Here is a 19,802-nt window from a genome sequence, read left to right on the forward strand (position 1 = left end):
AGACGCGCTTATGGCCAGGCCCGTCTGGTAGGCAACGCTACCATTTCTCCCCCACTGCCAGTCTATGATATGGGTACTATCATTCTCATTTTCAGATGAGGAAACAGGCTTAGAGTTTAAGCAACTTGCGTAAGGTCCGTTGGTGGTAGAAATGGTCTTGAACCTCAGTCACCATGACTCAGAAGCTTGTGGAGAGCCGGTGCTTAAAGCATTTGTTATGAAACCGGTCGCCAGCATCCCTGCCTCAGACACTGCTCGGATTCCACTGTAATTCCCATCACTCTTGGACCTTCGGTTCATTTGCCCCCCGAGCCTCCCCATATCCACGCTCCTCTTCTGACACTTGCCCTCCGTGCCTGTCCTGTTTCAGAGGAAAGGATCTGTCCTTGTCACCAAGGCCAAACCTATTGCCAAGAGCAGGATCTCCTCTTGCGCCTTTACTCTCCACTACCTTTTCCTTCTCCACCTACATGTACATCATGCCTTTCACTTGCTCAAGACACTCAATGGTCAGCATCCCTGCCTCTGACTTAGGTCCTTCAATGGAGTCCCTACCATGCCTCAAGGCCTCCCAAGATCAGGGGGTTGCTAAACCATCACCTCCTCAGAGAAGCCTTTCCTGCTTGCCTGTTGGCACACAATCAAGTCCTTCCTCCTTCCCCCACCCTCCCAGCACCCGCTAAGCTCTACCGCTTTGTTTGTAGTTAGTGGGTCCTCCTTCCATTTACCAGTATGTTTATCAGTGGCTTATTGCTTGACATACCCAATAAAACGCAACTTTACGAGGGCAGGAACTTTGACTTTGACTGCTATGTCCTCAGGGTCCGGAAGTAAATGTTCAATAGGAAGTAATGTTTGCCCTCATCCTAAAACAGAGAAGCCTTTCCCATTCCCTTAGCTTTCTTCACTCCTGATAGTCTGTGTTACTCTCCCCCTCCCTGCCAGCCACCATGGCGCTGTCTCCTTGTCCTGCGTGCCATCCCCTCCTTACCCACCATACGGGTCTCTGCTTCCCCACTGAGGAGACAGTGCAGCCTGGAAGGGGAAGAAACTGGAGAAAGGGAGACAGGTGTTTGTATGCTGCTTTCGCCTTTTACATGTGCAATTAGTCAACTTAGTCACTAAATCTGATCCCCCGTTTCTTTTTTGAACAAATGTCTACACTATTACCGACACCTCGGGATGGCTGTAAGGATGAAGTGAGATAACACCTGGCCAACAAAACCCTCCATGACTGGTACTCATTAATGATGGCTGTTCCTTTTCAAAGCGCCTCTCTTGGCCTGCAGGACCCCACCCTCCTGGCTCTCCTCCGCCACCTGACCACTCGCTTTCTGTCTTTTCCTTTGGTTGCTCTGCAGAGGACTCGGGCTTCCCACGGCCCTGTGATCTCATCCACCTCCACCAGCTTTACACTTCTCAATTTCTAGCCCGGAGCAATCTGCTGAGCTTCAGATCCACAGAGCTGAAGGCCAGGTGCTCATGCCACTGCCGTTCCGGCAGCATCACGTGTCCATAGTAGAGCTCATCGCCACCTCCCCACACTTGTTCTGCCTCCTGCATTTTGGGTAAATGACGTCAGCGTCTATCCAGTCACTGAAACTAAAAACATGATCTTAGTTTTCTCCCTATTCACTCCACCACCCATCCCCATATACACTGAGTGTGGATTAAGGAACAGAGAGACAGGGTTGCCGCTTGTAGTTTATTATCAAATGGTCGAAGTTGTCTGAAACTGGACAGAAAGTTTACACCAGATATGAATGGGTGTGGTTCAAAGCTCACCCTGTGAACTGATAAAGCTGCTTGCTAGACGGCCGAGATGTGCACGTACATCTGTGTTTCACCATGGCCTCAGTTCAGCTGGGCACTGTTCTCTGTGTTCGCCTGGTGTTACTTAAGGACAAAACTGGTCCATAAGCAACAGGAAATTCATGCTATGCTCTAATTGTTCCCTGATAAGAGTGACTGTATTGGAACAATCTTGTTTGTTCGAAACAAGCAAATCGGAGGTGAGTGTAGATGTATGTGAGTATAAATATACAGAAATCCTTCATGATTCCACAAGTACTAAAGGAATGAAGTAAATATTTTTTAAGATTCCTACAAAGAAAACACCAGATCCAAGTGATTTTTATCAAGTTCAATCAAACTTTCTATCAAGGATCATTCTTATCTTATCCAAACTCTTCCAGGGAATAAAAAAAAAAAAAACACTCTGCAACTTACTATAATAGGCCAGAGTAAGCCTGATACCAAAACCAGACAAGCACAGTGAAAAAGAAAGGAAATGGACAGGCTGATCTTACTCATGAACATAATAGCAAGAATCATACACAAAACATTAGTGAACTCAGTCTAACAATGTCTAAAAAATAAATACACCATGACCATACTGGGTTTATTCCAAGAATGCAAGGTTTAACATTAGAAAAATCTATCAAGATTTACCACGTTAAAAGATTAAAGGAAGAAAAAAAGTATAATCTTGATACAAAAAGAACAATTTGATAAAAATCTAACATCCATTCAATAATAAAGGTATTTATAGAAAAATTTTAAACCTGAGGAAGGATGTCTACTAAAAATCTACTAGCAAACATCATTCTTAATGGTGAATTAGCCCCTTTAAAGTCAGGAATAAGGTAAGGATACCCACTATCACTGCTTCTATTCAATACTTTATCAGCAGTTCTATCAGCACACTACCAGCCTGCCCAAGGCAGACCCACTCCGGGCTGATCCCTTTCCGATGACATGTCCACCGGAAGAAGAAATACAGAGACAACATACACATACATAAAATCAAGAACATTTCTGTAGCCCAGCAATAACCACAAAGAAAATACCATCGAAACATTCACAACAGAGTAGGCTGGGCGCAGGAGGGCAAAGGGAGAAGAATTGGGATAATAATAAGATATTTAATAACACCCACAACAGCTGCATTGACTGAGTGATTTTATTGGGTACATTCACAGGACTCTGACCAGTGAAATGCAGATTACAACATGCACCCTGAGGCACCCACCTTGACCTGACTACTCAGTAGGCTGCACGGTAGCCTGCTGCCACCCAACCCGGCAAAGGGAGCCAGGCCTCAGACTGTTTCAGCCACTGCTCCCAGGCAACAGACTGCAGACAAGTGGCCTCCACCTCCATTATCACAGAAGCTCTCTAATGCATTTGAACCACAGAGTGGGCCCTTGTTTCTTTCCTATCCCAGCTCCATCTCCATAAACTATAACAGACAGACAGGAGTCCCCAAAGGTACAAAATGTTTTTCTTTCCGGCTAATTTTAAAGGAAATGGAAACAATGCCTATGTGCTAATGTAGCATCTCTGGCTGGAACAATTTACCTGCAGATGTGCTCCAGCAGCACGCTGATCAGTCTGTGATGCTGCAGTAAGGTAAATTTTTAACTGTGTGATACCGAAGTGCGAGGTGCCGTGTCTATCTGAAGTCGGCATCAGGGCCCTTTCCACTATACTCAGCTGGCCCATTAGCCTATAATTATAATAAATGGTGCTTTTTAGAACTACCTCAGATTTAGTGAAATTTCCAACTTTCTGAAATACTTTCTGAAATACTTTCTCTCACAGACTCTACGCTGGTCTCTAAGGCTTGAATGGAAGATAAAGAAAAATACCAAAATTAAAGTAACAATTTAAGAGTTGGCTATGAGGAGAAAAACAGGGTATTTTTATAATACCAAAACTGAAAAAAAAAAAAAAAATTCAGGGAGATAATCAGGAGTAGCAAGAACACAAAACCATGCCTTGGACCTCACCTGCACTTGGGATTCTACTAGGAACATCAGCACATGCTCAAGTGTGGCTTAAAATGTCATTTGAAATTTGCCCAGGGCCAGTTTTTAGGAGCATCTGGACCTTAATCAGCCAGAATTTTCTAAAGGTTAGGTTTAAATTCTGGGAGGTCCAGCCACCATCGTAACTAATTCCTCTGGTTTGGGGTAAAAAGGACAAGCTGGAGGGGTTGCTCTCCAGCACCCCTCACCCTCACCTGCAAGCCAAGAGGAAGATCTGTACAATGCTGAGGTTCCTTCTAAAGGCTTCTGTGACAGCTTTAACGCAGCTTCGGGTGAGAGACAGAAAGCCTCAGAGTGACCATAAAACACAATCCATATGGCACCATCATATTGTCCTCTTATGGGAACCCTGCCTTTAGACAAAACCGCAGTCATGATTACATAAACAAGCACTTTCTGAGCCATGTCACCAAGACTGCATCCTGCTACAGCGCAGGAGCAGGGAGCCTCAGCCCGGGAGGGAAGGGGCCGAGCCAGTCACGGGGCACGCTTCCCCTCAGGGCGGCGGTGCAGGTCCTTGCCGGGGAGAGTCCACAGCGGACCACAGGGCTTGTATGCAATGGTCTCTTCTGAAAAGCTATGCAGCAAATACTCTATAAACAAATATCAGGCCATACTGCCTCAATGGTTAGAATAGCCAGTGGTATCTCAACTTTGGGCTGTAAGGTCCCTACAAGACTTCAAAACAAGGACTAGAGTCCCAACTCTGACCAAGGGTCTTTGAAGATCTTGGACCTGGGGCTGCCATCTCTTATGAGTATTTCCTGTGTGGCTGTGAAAATTAACGGGATGAAGCCTTCGCCGTCAGCACAGAGAAGGATCCAGCGGGAGCCTGCAACGTAAAATAAACACAGGCAATTTAGGGTATTTCATCTTATTCTATAAGGAAAAACAACAAATACCGCTTTTTGAGGGAAATAATTCAGGAGCTGACAATATTAAACCTGATCATCACACGGCTTTACAGAGCGTGGAGAGACGGAAGGGCTGAATGTGACACAGGGTCCGGTTATATGGCAGGAAGGGGACTGTTGACGACTTACAGCTAAGGAACACACATTTTCACTCAGGCTATGCATTTATTACTCAGTGGCATGCCTGTTAGCTTCCACCTTCCACGTGCACACATGTTAGGGGTTGTGTGCGGAGTGTCCCTGCCTTCTCTACATGCTGTTAATCCGTTTCTCCAGAAAATATGTGAAGTTGGGAACAGCCACTCCTATAGAGGAACCTTCTTTACTCCTGAGATCCATTCCAACCTCTAGACACCCAAGGAGGCTGCGGTGGCTAGAGCTAGACTGGAATGGCCCAGATAATCCTGAGTGGTTTGTTCCAGGGTAACGGAGGGCCATCAGCATAACACATGCCTGGAACTTCTCCGGTTGTTTCAAGTCTATCGTGTCTTGACTTTTATTGTTTAATCTGCACCCGAGGATAAGTTTATTGATTTTTTAGAGAGAAAAAGCAGAAGAAGAGAGGGAGAGAGAAAAAAAACATCAATGTGAGAGAGAAAAATATTGCTCGGTTGCCTCCCGAACGCACCCTGACCAGGGATAGAATCCAAGACCTAGGTAGGTGCCCTGAGTGGGGACAGAACCTGCAATCTTTCTGGTGTACAGGACAACGCTTCAACCAAGTGAGCCACCCGGCCAGGGCTCAAGTCTGCCATGTCTTTACCCCCCCCACACACTTATTTATTTTTAGAGAGAGGGGCAGGGGAGAGGGAAAGAAACAACAATGTGAGAAAGAAACATCAGCTGTCTCTCGCATGCCCCCAACTAGGGACCTGGCCCACAACCCGAGCATGAGCCCTGACCAGGAATCGAACTGATGAACTTTTAGTGTGTAGGACAGTGCCCCAACCCACTGAACCACACCGGCCAGGGCTCATGTCTTAACATTTGACCTTGTAATTTCACTTCTGAAAATCTATACTGTCCAAAAGCAACATGCAAAACATGCAGAGAGGTTTTTATTAATGTTATTTATAACGGGCCACCATTGGAACCCACTTAAATGTCAAAAAAAAATATGGCAAAGTAAAATATGGTGCCCTTTGCAATGGAATATTAACCCCACCCAGTAAAAGTGACAATTATGAAGTCACGTCATAAATGTATGTGTCAAAACAGAAAAATGCTGCTGCTACAATGTTAAGGGGGGGAAATGGAACAAATTTTACGTTCAGTGCAGTGGCTACTGTGACAAGCAGGAGGCACAAGAAAACCACCTTTAAGTGTCCCTCATGCCCACATGTTTGCTGCACATTAAAACAGCTCCTTTCAGAAATATCCTGCAACGTTGCTATAATCTTTATGTCCTAGTGTAAGAGGTATATATAAGGTTTTTATGGCATCTCCTTGCAGCTGTTATATATGGCTTTGTAACTCTTTTCTAGTTTTCATGTACACATTTTGGTTTTCCAGCTCAGCTTTAAGTTCCTTAAGGGCAGAACACATATTTCCCCTGTGTTTGGCCCAGGTATAAAGCAGACAATAATACTTGCTAACTACCTAGTGAATCATGGAATGATGGGTACACATCATTCTCTTTCTTTTTTAAAAAGATTTTATTTATTTTTTAGTTTTAGAGACCGGAGAAGGGAGGAAGAAAAAGAGAAACACCAATGTGTGAGAGAAGCATTGATTGGTTGCCTTTCGCACAACCTTGCCTGCAGCCCCGACATGTGCCCTGGCTGGGGAATCAAACCAGCAACCTTTTGGATGGCAGGCCAGTGCTCCATCCACTGAGCCACACAGACGCGGATTTAACGGCAGGCACACCAGGCACATGCCCTGGGCCCCCGACTTCTGAAGGGCCCCGCAAAACCCCAACTTTACACTTTTTCTAACAACACCAAGTTTGTTTTCATATGTGCAATTTTAATTACGTACAAGTTTATGTACGTATGTTTATATCGCTTATTTTCATTATTTCATTACTACGCTGCATACTATACACATAACTATGCTGCATAGGCCCCGCGCGGCTGCGGTACTGCTCATCGGAGCAATAGAATCGTATTTGCTACTTTGTACTTACAAAGGTTCTCCTGCAGTGCAGACTTATAATATATGTGAATCCACAGGGATGTAAATTAGTTTGTGGATATGTACTTGTTTCATTTACGGTTTTAAAAATAGTTTTCTGTGTGTATAAATAAATATTTGGGTAAGTTGAAATTATATTAAAATAAAATTAATTTCTATGTTGAAATTATGTTAAGATAAAATTAATTCCTGTTGTTACATCAGCACCTGGATTTTCATAGTCTATAAATAATTTTTGAATTTTAATTAATCATTAATTTATTACACTACAATGAAAAATCTCTTCTCTAGTATTCTAATCATTCAGGCTATTAAATTTTATATTTTTCTTTTCATTGGTAGCTAGAAAAATGAAACAACATCACAACTTTGTGATTATTATTATGCTATTATTATATTATATATTATATTCAAATTTTACTGGAAATAGAACATTAATAGTACATAATTTTTTTTAATTTATTTAAAATTATGATTAACATGTATTTTTATTCTCCCTGTCTCCCTCTCCTTTTTTAAGGGGCCCAATATTTTCTGCACCCAGGGCCTCAACCGACCTTAATCCGCCTCTAGAGCCACACCAGCCAGAGCAGCACACATCATTTTCATTGCCAGTGAAAGTTACTGTACAAAACAGACGGTGGAAGGAGGGGTCCCTGGGTAGGGCTAATGTCTCACTTTTACCTACCATGCAGCATTTCAATGAGAGAGAGGCCAAAAGTCTGCTGAACCGTGCTGAGCCTTAGTTTGCCATTGCAGAGCAGCACATCTCTTGTTTCCACAGTGAGACCTACATGAAAAGGTTTCTTCAAATACAAAAATAAAAGTTGTTAAGCCAATTGCAGAAGCAATGGAGTTAACATTTCTTAAGAATTGAAAGTGTAAATAGTTGTTCTAAATCCTTATCTATTAGCACTTTCAATTAGACTTCAGTTTTATATAAGGAGCTTTTCGCTATATCAACACAACTAAAGGGTCAGAACAAAACACAACCCCTAACTTACTTCTCCTTTTGCTCTGCCTTTTCCCTAGGGTTGCCTTTCTCATGTGGAACTGGCTGTCCTAGGATATTACTAATAACTCTATAGGATGATGAATGGCGGCCAAAGAAGCACAATCTGATCCTGAGGAACAGGTGCTTAGCTATTTTAGGTAACTAAAAAACTTCATGCTTTCTTTAATCGGGAAGAAAATGCCAAGAAAGGCTGCCCTAAGTGGCAGAGTAGCAGAGGATTTGCACAAGCAAACAAACTGGTCAAAATTCACTTAGCTTAGAAAAAAGACAGATAAAAATGATTTTTAAAATTTAACATTAACTTATCTTTTAAAATGGTTTCAAATATCCCTAGAGAAATATAAAATAATTATAGCTCTAATTTAAGATATACTAAGAGTCCAAAAAAATATAGAACATAGAGTAAAAAACATAACTTCTAATTACATATTACTTGAAACAACACCTTCATATAAGCATTTAAAGAAGACTTTTATTAGTAACTTATGTGTCTAGCTAATTTCGTTGTTAAAACTATCACTACTCGTTTTCTGACTGCTGAGAAACATAATTTCAACGATGAAAGAGAAACAGTGCTACATTTGTGGAAGGATGAACAACGCAATGAGCAATGTCTACTAATAACATTTTAAAAGGTGTCACGAGAAAACTGTAAGGGCCAGAAGCAACTAACGATTTATTGGAACTCTATGAAATGTTGCTTCTGAAATTACAGAGGAAACTCTTTCTTGCTTCTGATTATCTTGACTTTTTTTCTTTAACTGTTCTCATTACAAAAGGAATACATGCTCAATATAAAAGAGCAAGACATAAATTTATAATGCAGAAAATAAAGGGCCCCAAATTCTACCCTCCAGAGGTAATTACTGATAACAGCTTGGTTAGATCAGTTCATTATAAACTGAGAAACTAAGGAATTAAAAAGTCAAAACAACCCACATTTCTTCTACTTAAAAAATAGAGAATTTCACACATACAATGTTTATAAAACAAAAATATATGTTATTTGGTAGAAAAAAATATAGGTGTACTTACAACTAACTCTATCTGTGATTTTCTCTAAGGGTTGGATTATGGAGAATTTTTACTTTCAACATTAATTATTCCTATATTGGTTACATTTTTTCCCCCTCAGTAAGCATATATTACTTTTGTAATTAAGGGGGAAAAGTCTTGTGCAGATGTAAAAAGAAAGAAAAAAACAAAAAACAAAAATCTCTGCATGCTCTCTAAAATCAATAAAGAAGAAAAATAAATGTAAAAACCAAAATAATAAAATACTGTAAAAAACCTAGACTATTCTATGCATATTAACTTCTACAATATACAAAAACTTCTCGTAGACTTGTGATCCCGCAGGAAAAAAAATGAGCAATAGGCCATTTATTTATTGAACCCAAAACATGAGGGCATGTATAACTCAAATTCACTAGTAGTAAAGGAAAAAGAAATCAATCAAAGTGAAATACCACTTCACATTTATCAGATTTGTAAGGGTGTGAGGAAAAGGTTGCTGGTGAGCATGTGATGATACATTGTTAAGCACAAATCTTTGGAAGGCAAGCTAGCAAATCTTTTAACAACAGAAACATATATATTCAGACTGTCCTTCTGCTTCTGGGAACAGACCCAACAGAAATAAAAGTACAAGTACAAATGGATACTATTGCAGCACTATGTGGAGCGGGTAAGAACTGAAAACAAAGTGAATGTCCATTCAGCAAGGGAACGCCTGAATAAACAGCATACTCTCCGCATGGAGCGAGTGCACCGTGTGATCCTACTTTTGTAAAACAATAACCACCTCCAAACATATGTATCTTGTACCTCTATATTGGGTTGGCCAAAGAGTCCATTACCTTTTTTCCATAAGATGGCTCTAGTAGTGCTTACCTGTCTTTAACTTCATTTGAAACAATTCTGTTAAGATTGTATTGTGACAGCTGTGGCATCAGCATGCCTTTAAAAAATAAAAATTGGTAAATTTTTGTGCAGCCATTTTTATATTAAAGATGGACGAAAATAAGCAACATTTTTGGTGTATTATGCTTTATTATTTCAGGGAAGGTAAAAATGCAACTGAAATGTAAAAAAAAAAAAAAAAAGATTTGTGCAGTATATGGAGAAGGTTCTTGTGACTGATCGAACGTGTCAAAAGTGGTTTGTGAAGTTTCTTGGTACTACTGACATTTTGACCAAATATGCTGTGACATTTTGCTGTGGGGCTGTCTTATACATTGGAATATGTTTAGCAGCACCCCTGGCCTCTACCCACTAGAGGCCAACAGTGGGAGACAACCAACATACTCAAAGTATCCAAATCAATAACTTTGTTGGTGAAAATGAAAAATGTGTCTTTTATTTTATGGAAAAGATGTAACAGACTTTTTGGCCAATCCAATCTCTATGCATACAAAGATCTGTGTAAGATTATAGAAGTGTGAAGTGTACTATGGAAGGACCCATATTAAGCTGCTAATTAAAGGAGCAGAGCTCAGTTCGATGACAGTGTTCATGATAAAACGATACTATGCCATTTATGTGATACTATGTTATTATGTTTGTATATGCATGCATAAGTAGATGCATTAAAAATTTAAATACAACCTTTCTTACAAATGGAAGAGGGTCCTAAATATATATTGGCATAATAAGTATAATCATTCATGTATTTCACACCATGCACATGATAAAAATCAGTGTATACTAATATGTGTGTCCATATGGTTGGCAGGCAACCAACCTGTGGAGGTGTGACAACTTGCCTGTAATATAACATGCCCAGTGCAATTAGAACACCATCTTTCTCATCAATTAATTTTTCTGGCAGTAACCACCGGCTGCAGGAGCTTTCATGTATATATAGTGCTAGCCCCTCAAGGAGCAATTACCTGGTAAGAGATGTGGACATAAGGCAGATCCTGAGAGAGTGGATACACTGGAGAGGATTTCTTTCCATTATGTAGGAAGTCTGTGAGTTCAGAAAGACATTGCTGTACTTCAATCAGTTTACCAGATAAAATTTCCAGTTCTTTAGACAGCTGAGACGTTTCTTCTTCTCGCTGAAAGTTCTTTCTTTGAGGAAAATTAAGAGGCTTTGGGGTGCTGGCGTGGTCTGGTGTGTTGCTGGGTGTGGGCAGTGTCACTGACGGGTTAACGAGCTTGGCATCTGGAGTCTCCAGGGCTACAGAGACATCAGAGACACTGGATGGAGGACTTTTGATTTCTTTAATAAGGGTACTTCCAGGCCTTCCACCCTGACTACTGCTATTAGCTGTTAACAAGAGCCCCCTGTTTTGGTGATAAATATCAGGGGAAAGACTTTCAATTAGCTTTTTTTTCTCTGCTTTATTTAACAGAGTACTGAAAGTAGAGTAGCCACTGTGATTTTCACTCGCTGTTACTGGAAATTCCTCTTCCAATATTACTTCTCTAACAATCAAGCGAATGATATACTCATCAGACTTTGAAGAAGGAAGAAATGTCGAATCATTGGATTTTTGTTTTCCTACCAAAATTAATAATAATTTATCTGTCAAGAAACATATGCCTTTTGGTCTTTCACTACTCTCTAACTGAATTTGCCGGATGTTTGGCATAAAAGATGGAATGACAGAAAAGATAAAAATTATATTACAAGTATTAGAAGCCACTGCCACAACCTGCGCTGTACGACTAAATGCTATCAGATCAGGAACCAGGATGCCTGGAATGGGGACTTTTCTGGTCTGGGTAACCTCCTTCTCAAATGTCACAAGGACCAAATGGGAAGAATCCAGACGAGTTTCTATCAAGCAGTCCTTTTTTCTTAAACAAAAATGGGCATTACCCTCCAACTTAGATCTATCGAAAATTATATGAGTTAGATCCAGAGGATCCGAAAATAAAGAAGATAAGGAAGACACTGATGTGCTCAAATTTGTTTCAGAAGGGGTTGCCCCCTTATCCACAGAGAATACTTCATCAATAACGGGCGAAGAATACAGACAAGAGTCTTCACTGCTAAGTGGAAGATCAAGTGTTTCAGATGCATTTAAGCCACAAATCTTATCTAGCGGAAGTTCAGTGGCTATGGCGACCTGTGAATCCACAGTGGCTCCGATGCAGCGCACATAGCTGTCCACGTCAAATACTGAGCAGAAGGAGCACCTACGAAGAGTCTTCTGAGCACTGTCCCAAATATAAGAATGCAGGCTGCTGCCTACTGCCACCACCAGCCTCTGGCCATCCTGGGTCCAACATGCACAATGAAGAAGGCCCTGGGTGTTGATGTCTGCTTTTACTCGGGAACCATCACAGTGAACATTATGGAAAATGGAGACATCGTGTGCAGTCAACACAGTCAGGACGGCACTTTTTGGGTGCCACACACAGCCTTGGGGAAGGACAGGGAGTGATTCTCTAATCTCACAGGTCTTCGACATCGACCACTTGCCTGTCTCCATAGCACTGGGGCACAGCTGCCACACAGTGACATGCTGCTTGTGCTGGATGGCGAGCAGAGGGGGCATGTCAGCTGCACCGGGCGGGGCCCAGGACACCCGATACACCTGTTCAAATTGTCCAATGACCTGCGAGTCCCCAAACGTGGCCTCTCCACTCCGAAGCTGTACATCAGTCAGGACTACCTGATTTCCATTGGTCCAGACAAGGCCGTGAACGGGGTGTATTGCTTGATACAAGGCATTCAGCCCAGTCCTGAGAAGTTCTCCTTTTCCCAACTCCATCCTTTCTGACGAAGGTTATCTGGAATAATTAAGAAGAAAAGCTACACCCTGAGAATACAATGAGGCAAATCCAGACTGCAGGGCTTACACCTTTCACAGGCCGATGCTGTGAGGGGATAAAAGGGCAGAAGGACTGTGGCAGGTTCACAGAGAACACCTGAGCCATAATAAGCAAACGCACCGTGTGAACTTGGGACCTTAAATTGAGGAAATAAAATTTTCTACAAAAAATATTTGTAGATCTGGGGAAATCAGAATATGAAATGGATATTAGAAGATATTGTGGAGTTAATAATTTTTTTAAGTGTGACTATGGTATGTGGTTACATATTTATGAAAATATCCTTACTGTTAACACATGCATGTTGAAGTATTTCGGGGATAAAAATGTCTTAAATGTCTACAACTTGCTTTCAAATGTCTTAGCAAAGAAACAACAACAAAAAAACCAACAAAATTTTATATATACTGTTTGTATATATATACACAGAGAGCTAAAACAAATGTAGCAAAATGTTAATAACTGATGAATCCAGATTAGGGCTACATCAACATTCATGGGACTTTCAACTTTTAAGCTAGAAAATTTTCAAATTAAAAAGTTTGAGGAAAGTCTTCTTCACCATTTAATTTTTATTTTCCTTTCACTGCCAAATCAATGAGTAACTGATACTCATGGCTGACTTTATTAGCACTAATTTCCTCAAGTCCCTTAAAAATGGCCTTTACCTCTCACTGAAATGACACTCAGAAGTCACTATTGCTATTTCTACTTCATCATATTAAAACAGCACTTAGTTTTCAGAATATTTTCACACTCTATTGCATTTGCTCCTTGCAACAATCCTTCATAATAATGAAAACTAGGTTAAGCAAGTATAATTTTCAACTTTTTAATTGTTAAGTGTTTTTCCAGACATTTAGATCAGTAGTCCATCTCTATATTGTGGTTCACTTATCACGGCCTCACTGTATTGCGGGATTTTAAAAAATATTATATTTAATTATTTATCGCGGATTTTTCGCTATATTGTGGGATTTTGCGGCACTGTATACGTTTGTTGTTAAAGTTACGTAGGTTTAAGAGTGTAGAATAAATGTAAGGTTCCTACTTCGCGGGGCATCTGGAACATAATACCCAAGGTAAGTGAGGGAATACTGCACTAAAGTACATGTTCACTGCAATGAAATTCAAACAAATCAGATGTCTGAAGGAAAACAAAATGTTTCCTCCCATTCCATGCCAACTTCTCTTGACCACCACCATCACCACCCCCCACCCCCCAAATCTTAAGTCCTTGATAAAAGCACTATTAACAGTTTGGTGTATGGCCTTTGAAACTGTTAAAGAACCCTACCCCAAAAAATTTTATAGATAGATAGAGAGATAGATAGATATAGATACACACACACACGATTTTATATGTGCTAAAATTTTCCTTTTAGATAAAAAATGGGGTATAAGTCAGAGTTCCTGTTTATTAACAACAGAAACCACTCTGGCTAACTTAAGAAGAAAAAAAGATTCAAGAACCAGGCTCGGAAAACAACCAGGAACGAAATGACGCTAGGCACAATACACCTCAGCTGCCACTCTTTCTAGACAGCTGAGAGTCGACCTTCACTGCCCCTTCATCTGGAGGTGATTGCGTTAAGATTCAGGATGGAAGAAGCCTCCCACTGGCTGAGCTAAGGTCACATATCCTCTGCTCTCACAGCCAGGACAGGGAGATGGTTTCCCCACAAAGGCTTCTGTAATAGCGGATGGGCTAGGCCTCCCACCAAGACTCACACAAAGGGAGATTCTTCCCAAATTATAAAGGGGTTTTCCAAAAACGACCACTTACCACAAGGACCATATCTTACATATTACTCACTAATTTATTTTATAGCCTGGGTACCCTCCCAAGTCAGTAATATAGATTTGCCTCAACATTTTAAGTAGCTGCATTAGTAGCAGCAAGGTATTCCATGCTTTGTATGTACCATAATGTATTCAATGGTTCCCCTACAGGTGGGAATTCAGCTTGTTTTCTATTTTTATCTAAATGTGGAGAGAGCCAAACAGTTTAGTACTCAGTTCTTGTCACTTTTCTCTTTTCCTTCCTTCCAATGTCACCTACTCTTTTATGTTTTCTATTATCATCTACATTTATTACTCTCAGATCTGCATCTCCTCTCCTGGCTTCTTTGCTGAGCTACAATGCTATTCAGATACATATTAGGATTTACATTATGGCTGATATTAGCCCTGCCCACATTCATTTCAAACTTAACCTACCTCTTTGCTAACTTTGTCCCTGCTCTTAGAATCTTCTTCTACAAAGAACAGTCTGTTATGTTTCCACATATGGTGTCAGATTAAGTGGTTCTGCAGTGGCTTACTAAATAGAAATAAGTCCCCTGTCATTATCAATGAAGAAAACTACCATCTCTACCTAACTCACTGGTCTTAATTAATATGTTTTCCCCTAATATCTATGTAGGTACTTTTAAAAGACTTTCATAGATTAATAATGCACAGTACATTTTCCTGGACAGAGAATATTCCTAATGGACCAAGTATATATCAAAGGCAACTTATAGGATCATGTTTTAGGCCATCCAAGTTAGTCTAATGTCATTGAGGCTATGTATGGTCAGGGGTAGCACAGGTTAAGTATTTGTGAATAAGGAAACAAAATATAAGGTTACTAAAGTTTTTAGAAGAATTAATTTCAGTATTTTCATCTTTAGTAACAAGAAGAAATTGGACAAACTTTTCTCAAAACAACTAATGATGATTACAAAACTCTGCTCCAGTCCTTTCTATTCCATTGCTGGTCCAGGTCCCGACCACCTCTTCCTTTCTGAGTAGGGTAGGATGAGGAGAGGTCCTCTGATACCAGCCTCTTCCTTCCCACGGAGCCTGGAACTCTGTGTGGTTGGACGGAAGTATCTTTATAAATAAATCACAGTTCTGGTCATTTTGTTCTTCTGCTCAAACACCTTCGATGAGTCTCCACAGTCTACATATATAAAAGAAGTTATTTCAAATGTCTTAAGCAAGGCATTTAAGGCCTTACATTGTCTGATATTCATATATTTTTCCAACTTTATCTCCTGATGATAAAGAGCCCGCTGAGGACTTTGGACGGACCAGGACACATTCATGTGATAATGTGCATGACGGACTTAAGAAGAAAAGTGACCAGTTCAGTGAGGCACCATGAAATATCAAGTATAGTTTGAATGTCACAATGAGAAAGTGAGCCTAGTTTGTAGCTACTTCAGTAGAGACAGAGGCCCAGATTAAAGATATTTCCAAGGCAGATGGACTAGATAATGATATCAGGCAGAATATGAGTGGTGAGAAAGGAAGAACTAAAGATAACACAAAGTTTTTTCCTGTGAAATTGTTAAACCATTAATCAGAGATACAGAAAGCAGAGCATGCTTCAAAGGTTAAGAAGGGTGTGTAGGCCCTGGCAAGGTAGCTCAGTTGGTAAGTGGTGTCCTGATATGCCAAGGTTGCAGGTTTGATCCCCAACCAGGGCACATACAAGAATCAATCAATGAATGCATAAATAAGTGGAACAACAAATCAATGTTTCTCTCTCTCCCTTCCTTCCCTCCTCTCTAAAATCTTTCTTTTTTTTAAAGGGTGTGTAGTGTGGATAAACTTAGTATTAGATGTGCGTCATTTAAGATGTTTATAGGATAGCAATGTTCCTTAGGCAGTCAGAAATTAAGGATCCAGAAGTTAAAGCTGAAGCAGTGAACAGCCTGGCTGTGAAAGATCAAAGAGCCCAGAGGACAAAGGTTGAAATGACTTTCAGGAGGTCTCCAATTATCTGGTACCTTTTAAAATATTTATTCTTTGCCTGAAGCTAACTGGATACCTGCTGGTCTCTCAACCTCTCAGACTGTAAGATAACAGGAATCAGGAGCCAGGGATGTTTTAGGAAGAAAAAGCCGCTCTCCTAGTTCAGGGAAGAAGTGGTCAGAACCAGGACCTGGTGTTCAGTCTACGACCACTCATTTCTTCTGTGTTTAATCTTCTTTAGGGCCCTGGCTGGTTTGGCTCAGTGGATTGAGCGTCAGCCTGCGAGCTAAGTGTCGCTGGTTCGATCTTCCAGTCAGGGCACATCAGAGAAGGAAAACTCTGACTCCAAAAAACCTCCGCTGCCTTGCGGCATACCTCTTCAGGGGAAAGGCTAAGGGAGTAAACCCCGACAGAAAATCCGGAGCCGGAGTCCCTAAGGCGGTTTGACGTTGTAGGCAACACCGGCAACTCCTGCGGCGCACCTGAAGCCAAGCTGTATCGACTCCGTCTTTCCCTTGGACCCTTCAGCTGCGAAGAGAGGGGGGGTCTGCTGCATGGGCAACAGCAGACCCTCCATATCACCCTGCCCAGGCTCTGTAGCTTCAGCTTCACTGGAGAGGACACTCCAGCGTCATCGCAAGATGTCGATTCAACACGGGAGGAGACAGATACCATGTCACTCCCGAGTCGGACTGCACAGCCATTCTCGGCGGTGCAGATAGACTCTTAAGAAGCTACACCATCGTCTCTCGAGACGGACGGCTGCCGACGACGAATCTTCTTTAAAGACAGTTCTCGGTGAGAATCAAAGGGCCTAGGTGAATTGGAGCACTTCCTATAATTTAAACAGACGTACACCCCCCTCTAACTTGTTTTTCTAAGTTTGTTATGTTTCCACTTTAAAATAATTTCAAGTTCTTTACATTTATTTTTTAAAAATTAACATACCTCTCTTGGGCACATGCCCCCCCACCCACCCACCCACACACACACCTTTCCCCCTGTTCTTCGCTTTAGGCGCATCCCTTCGCTCTCTCTTTCCGTCTCCCCCTCTCTCTGTCCCTTTTCTCTCCCTCCCTCCCCCTCTCCTAAGCTCCAAGAGCCCTTCTTTTGCTTCTGTAACTTGTTTCTTGAGCCCACTCGGCCCAGCTGGCTCATTTTTCCTACCTCTGTGAGTTCTAAATAAACTTTCGTTTGTATTTGAAAAAATAAATTGACACATACAAAAGGTAAATTCACAGAAAAAAATCCAATCCGAACAAAATTATGATTATATACCTCCAGAGATTTTTTTTCTTCATGCAGTTTTGGTTAAACTTTTTCAATCATACCGTGCGATTTTGTATCACCATTTTCTCACTTAGCAGTATATATTAGCATTTTCCCATATTATTTAAAAGTTGTGTAAGTGATTTTTATAGGCCACTCAACATTCACTCTGTGAAACTGCCTAAGTTTCCTCATTGCTGAGACACCTGGTTATGGCCACTTTATCCTATTATAAATAACGCTATGATAAAAGGTCTTTATGCATGAAGTATATTCTTCATTTTGGGCGGCTTCATTTGGATATCTTCCCAAAGTGTCACTCATGAGTCACAGGGAATATGTTTACTCGTTTAAACCCATTCCCGCATCCGCTAAGCATCCCACGCGGGCTCCCCACCATTCTTCCCAAACTGTCTTACACCTGTTCGTCCTTCACCCCCCCCCCGCAAGTGCCTGTCCCTCCACCTCCCACCCCGCCCACCCCGAGACTTCCCACACCCACCAGGCTGGGCAACAATGGAGACAAAACACCTTTGGACTCACTGCCCCACAGAAAGTCAATATTAACGGAGCCGCCCCAACTCACCCAGCACAGATCCGAAGTCCGTAGCGGGTACCGGAAGCATCGACTCCGAGGCCTCTGATAGGTGAGCGGTGGGCGGGGGAAGCTCCGTGATGCTGTTTGCCTATTGGGTTTTACGTGTGTCACATTAGGAGAGTATCCGTCCCACCGGCTAATAAGCTCGGGCTTTGCCGCACAGATCTCTGGGAGTTGTAGTTTCGGTGACACTAACGCCTGTAAGCCACGCACAATTTCTCTCTCTATTAAGAGGTTTAGCGCCTCCTCCCTTTTCTGACCTGTTCTCTCAGTCTAAGAAGTAAAGGAGCCCAAGAGTCAACACAGCTTCTTAACTTTTGGGGGGTGGGGGGTGGGAGAGGAGAGGAGGAGTCAGGGATGGGAAGAAGTCAAGGACCTCTTTAAAATATAATTTCCTAAGGAAAAATACAAAATATTGTGCATTCCACTGAAGTCACGCCATTGACGTGTTCCAGTTACACGACCTTGTTCTACACGGACCCCCAAAGCGTGTGCCCACGGCCATAGCCCATGGACTAGTAGTGCGACACTAGCTTCTTTAGACCAAGTTACACTCCCGGGAGACTCAGGGCCACACCCTGCAGCAGCCAGTGGGGAATTTCAGATCCTGACCCTCATAGTACAGTTGATCATCATCCTCCTTCAACGATCCTGATAACCTGAAGCCTCCTACCTAATCCCCTGGGAGAATGGGGAAGAACATCGTTAGGGCCAACTCCGGACACCTTTCCTCGCTCAGGCTTCTCTCCCCATGCCCATCTCCCAGCGCCACTTGTTGGAACCGGTTTCACATCGTTTTTGGAACAATGCAGGGAAGACTTAGAAACAAAAATTTCAAGAGGAAATTTAAAGCCCCACTCATTCTTCAAGCAAATGTTGCTTCTTTCAAAAATCTTTATAGATTCCTGGATCTCTCGGGTGAAGGAGGAGCACAAGGTCGAACTCATTCATTCGTCCCACAGCACGAACTACACGCCGTAACTGTGTCCTTGCCCATCCCAGACTGAGTTCCCCGAAGGCAGCGACTCTGTCTTCATTCAGCTGGTTTCCCCAGGTTACCATTCTTTGCCTTGAAAGGTGGGACCCCACCTCTGGGCCGGGCAGAGCTACTACCTGCGTTGGTGAGCAGGGGCTTAGAGTGGGTGGAGAAGGGTCGGCCATGAACCTCTCCTCCCTCTCACCCCACCCCACCCCCTGGCTTGCTTCTGTAGACCCCGGAGCCCAGCTAGGGCAGGCCCCATCTGGTGCTTCCGAACAGTCTGAACCCCTTGTCAGTGAGCGCATCTACAGCGTTGGTTTAGTTGCTGGTCTTCCCCTGGTCTGTGAAACCGAGTAGATTCCCCAGAGCAATTAAACGTGTGTTGAGCGGATGGACGAAGGCATGGATAGACGGGTGAGTGGGTGGATGCGGGAAAGACTGCAAGCCTCCCTCAGCATCCTCCCCAATCAGTGGGCCAATGGTCGTGAGCCTGGCCTGGCTCGGGAGCAGCGGGTCAGGCTCCCTTCTC

General features: G+C 42.2%; 1 protein-coding gene across 1 annotated transcript; it reads right to left on the minus strand.

Annotated features, from left to right (window-relative positions):
• Positions 1-2,944: 2,944 nt before the first annotated feature.
• On the minus strand, positions 2,945-18,314 carry WDCP (WD repeat and coiled coil containing). Its single transcript, XM_090280176.1, is given in 5 exon segments — positions 2,945-4,546; positions 4,548-4,662; positions 7,569-7,686; positions 10,787-12,641; positions 18,283-18,314. Coding segments are annotated over 4 exon segments (2,115 nt in total). The 5' UTR covers positions 12,623-12,641; positions 18,283-18,314; the 3' UTR covers positions 2,945-4,500.
• Between the last annotated feature and the right edge of the window lie 1,488 nt (positions 18,315-19,802).

This window comes from Furipterus horrens, unplaced genomic scaffold (assembly GCF_987537825.1).
Source record: "Furipterus horrens unplaced genomic scaffold, mFurHor1.1.pri manual_scaffold_6, whole genome shotgun sequence".
NCBI lineage: Eukaryota > Metazoa > Chordata > Mammalia > Chiroptera > Furipteridae > Furipterus > Furipterus horrens.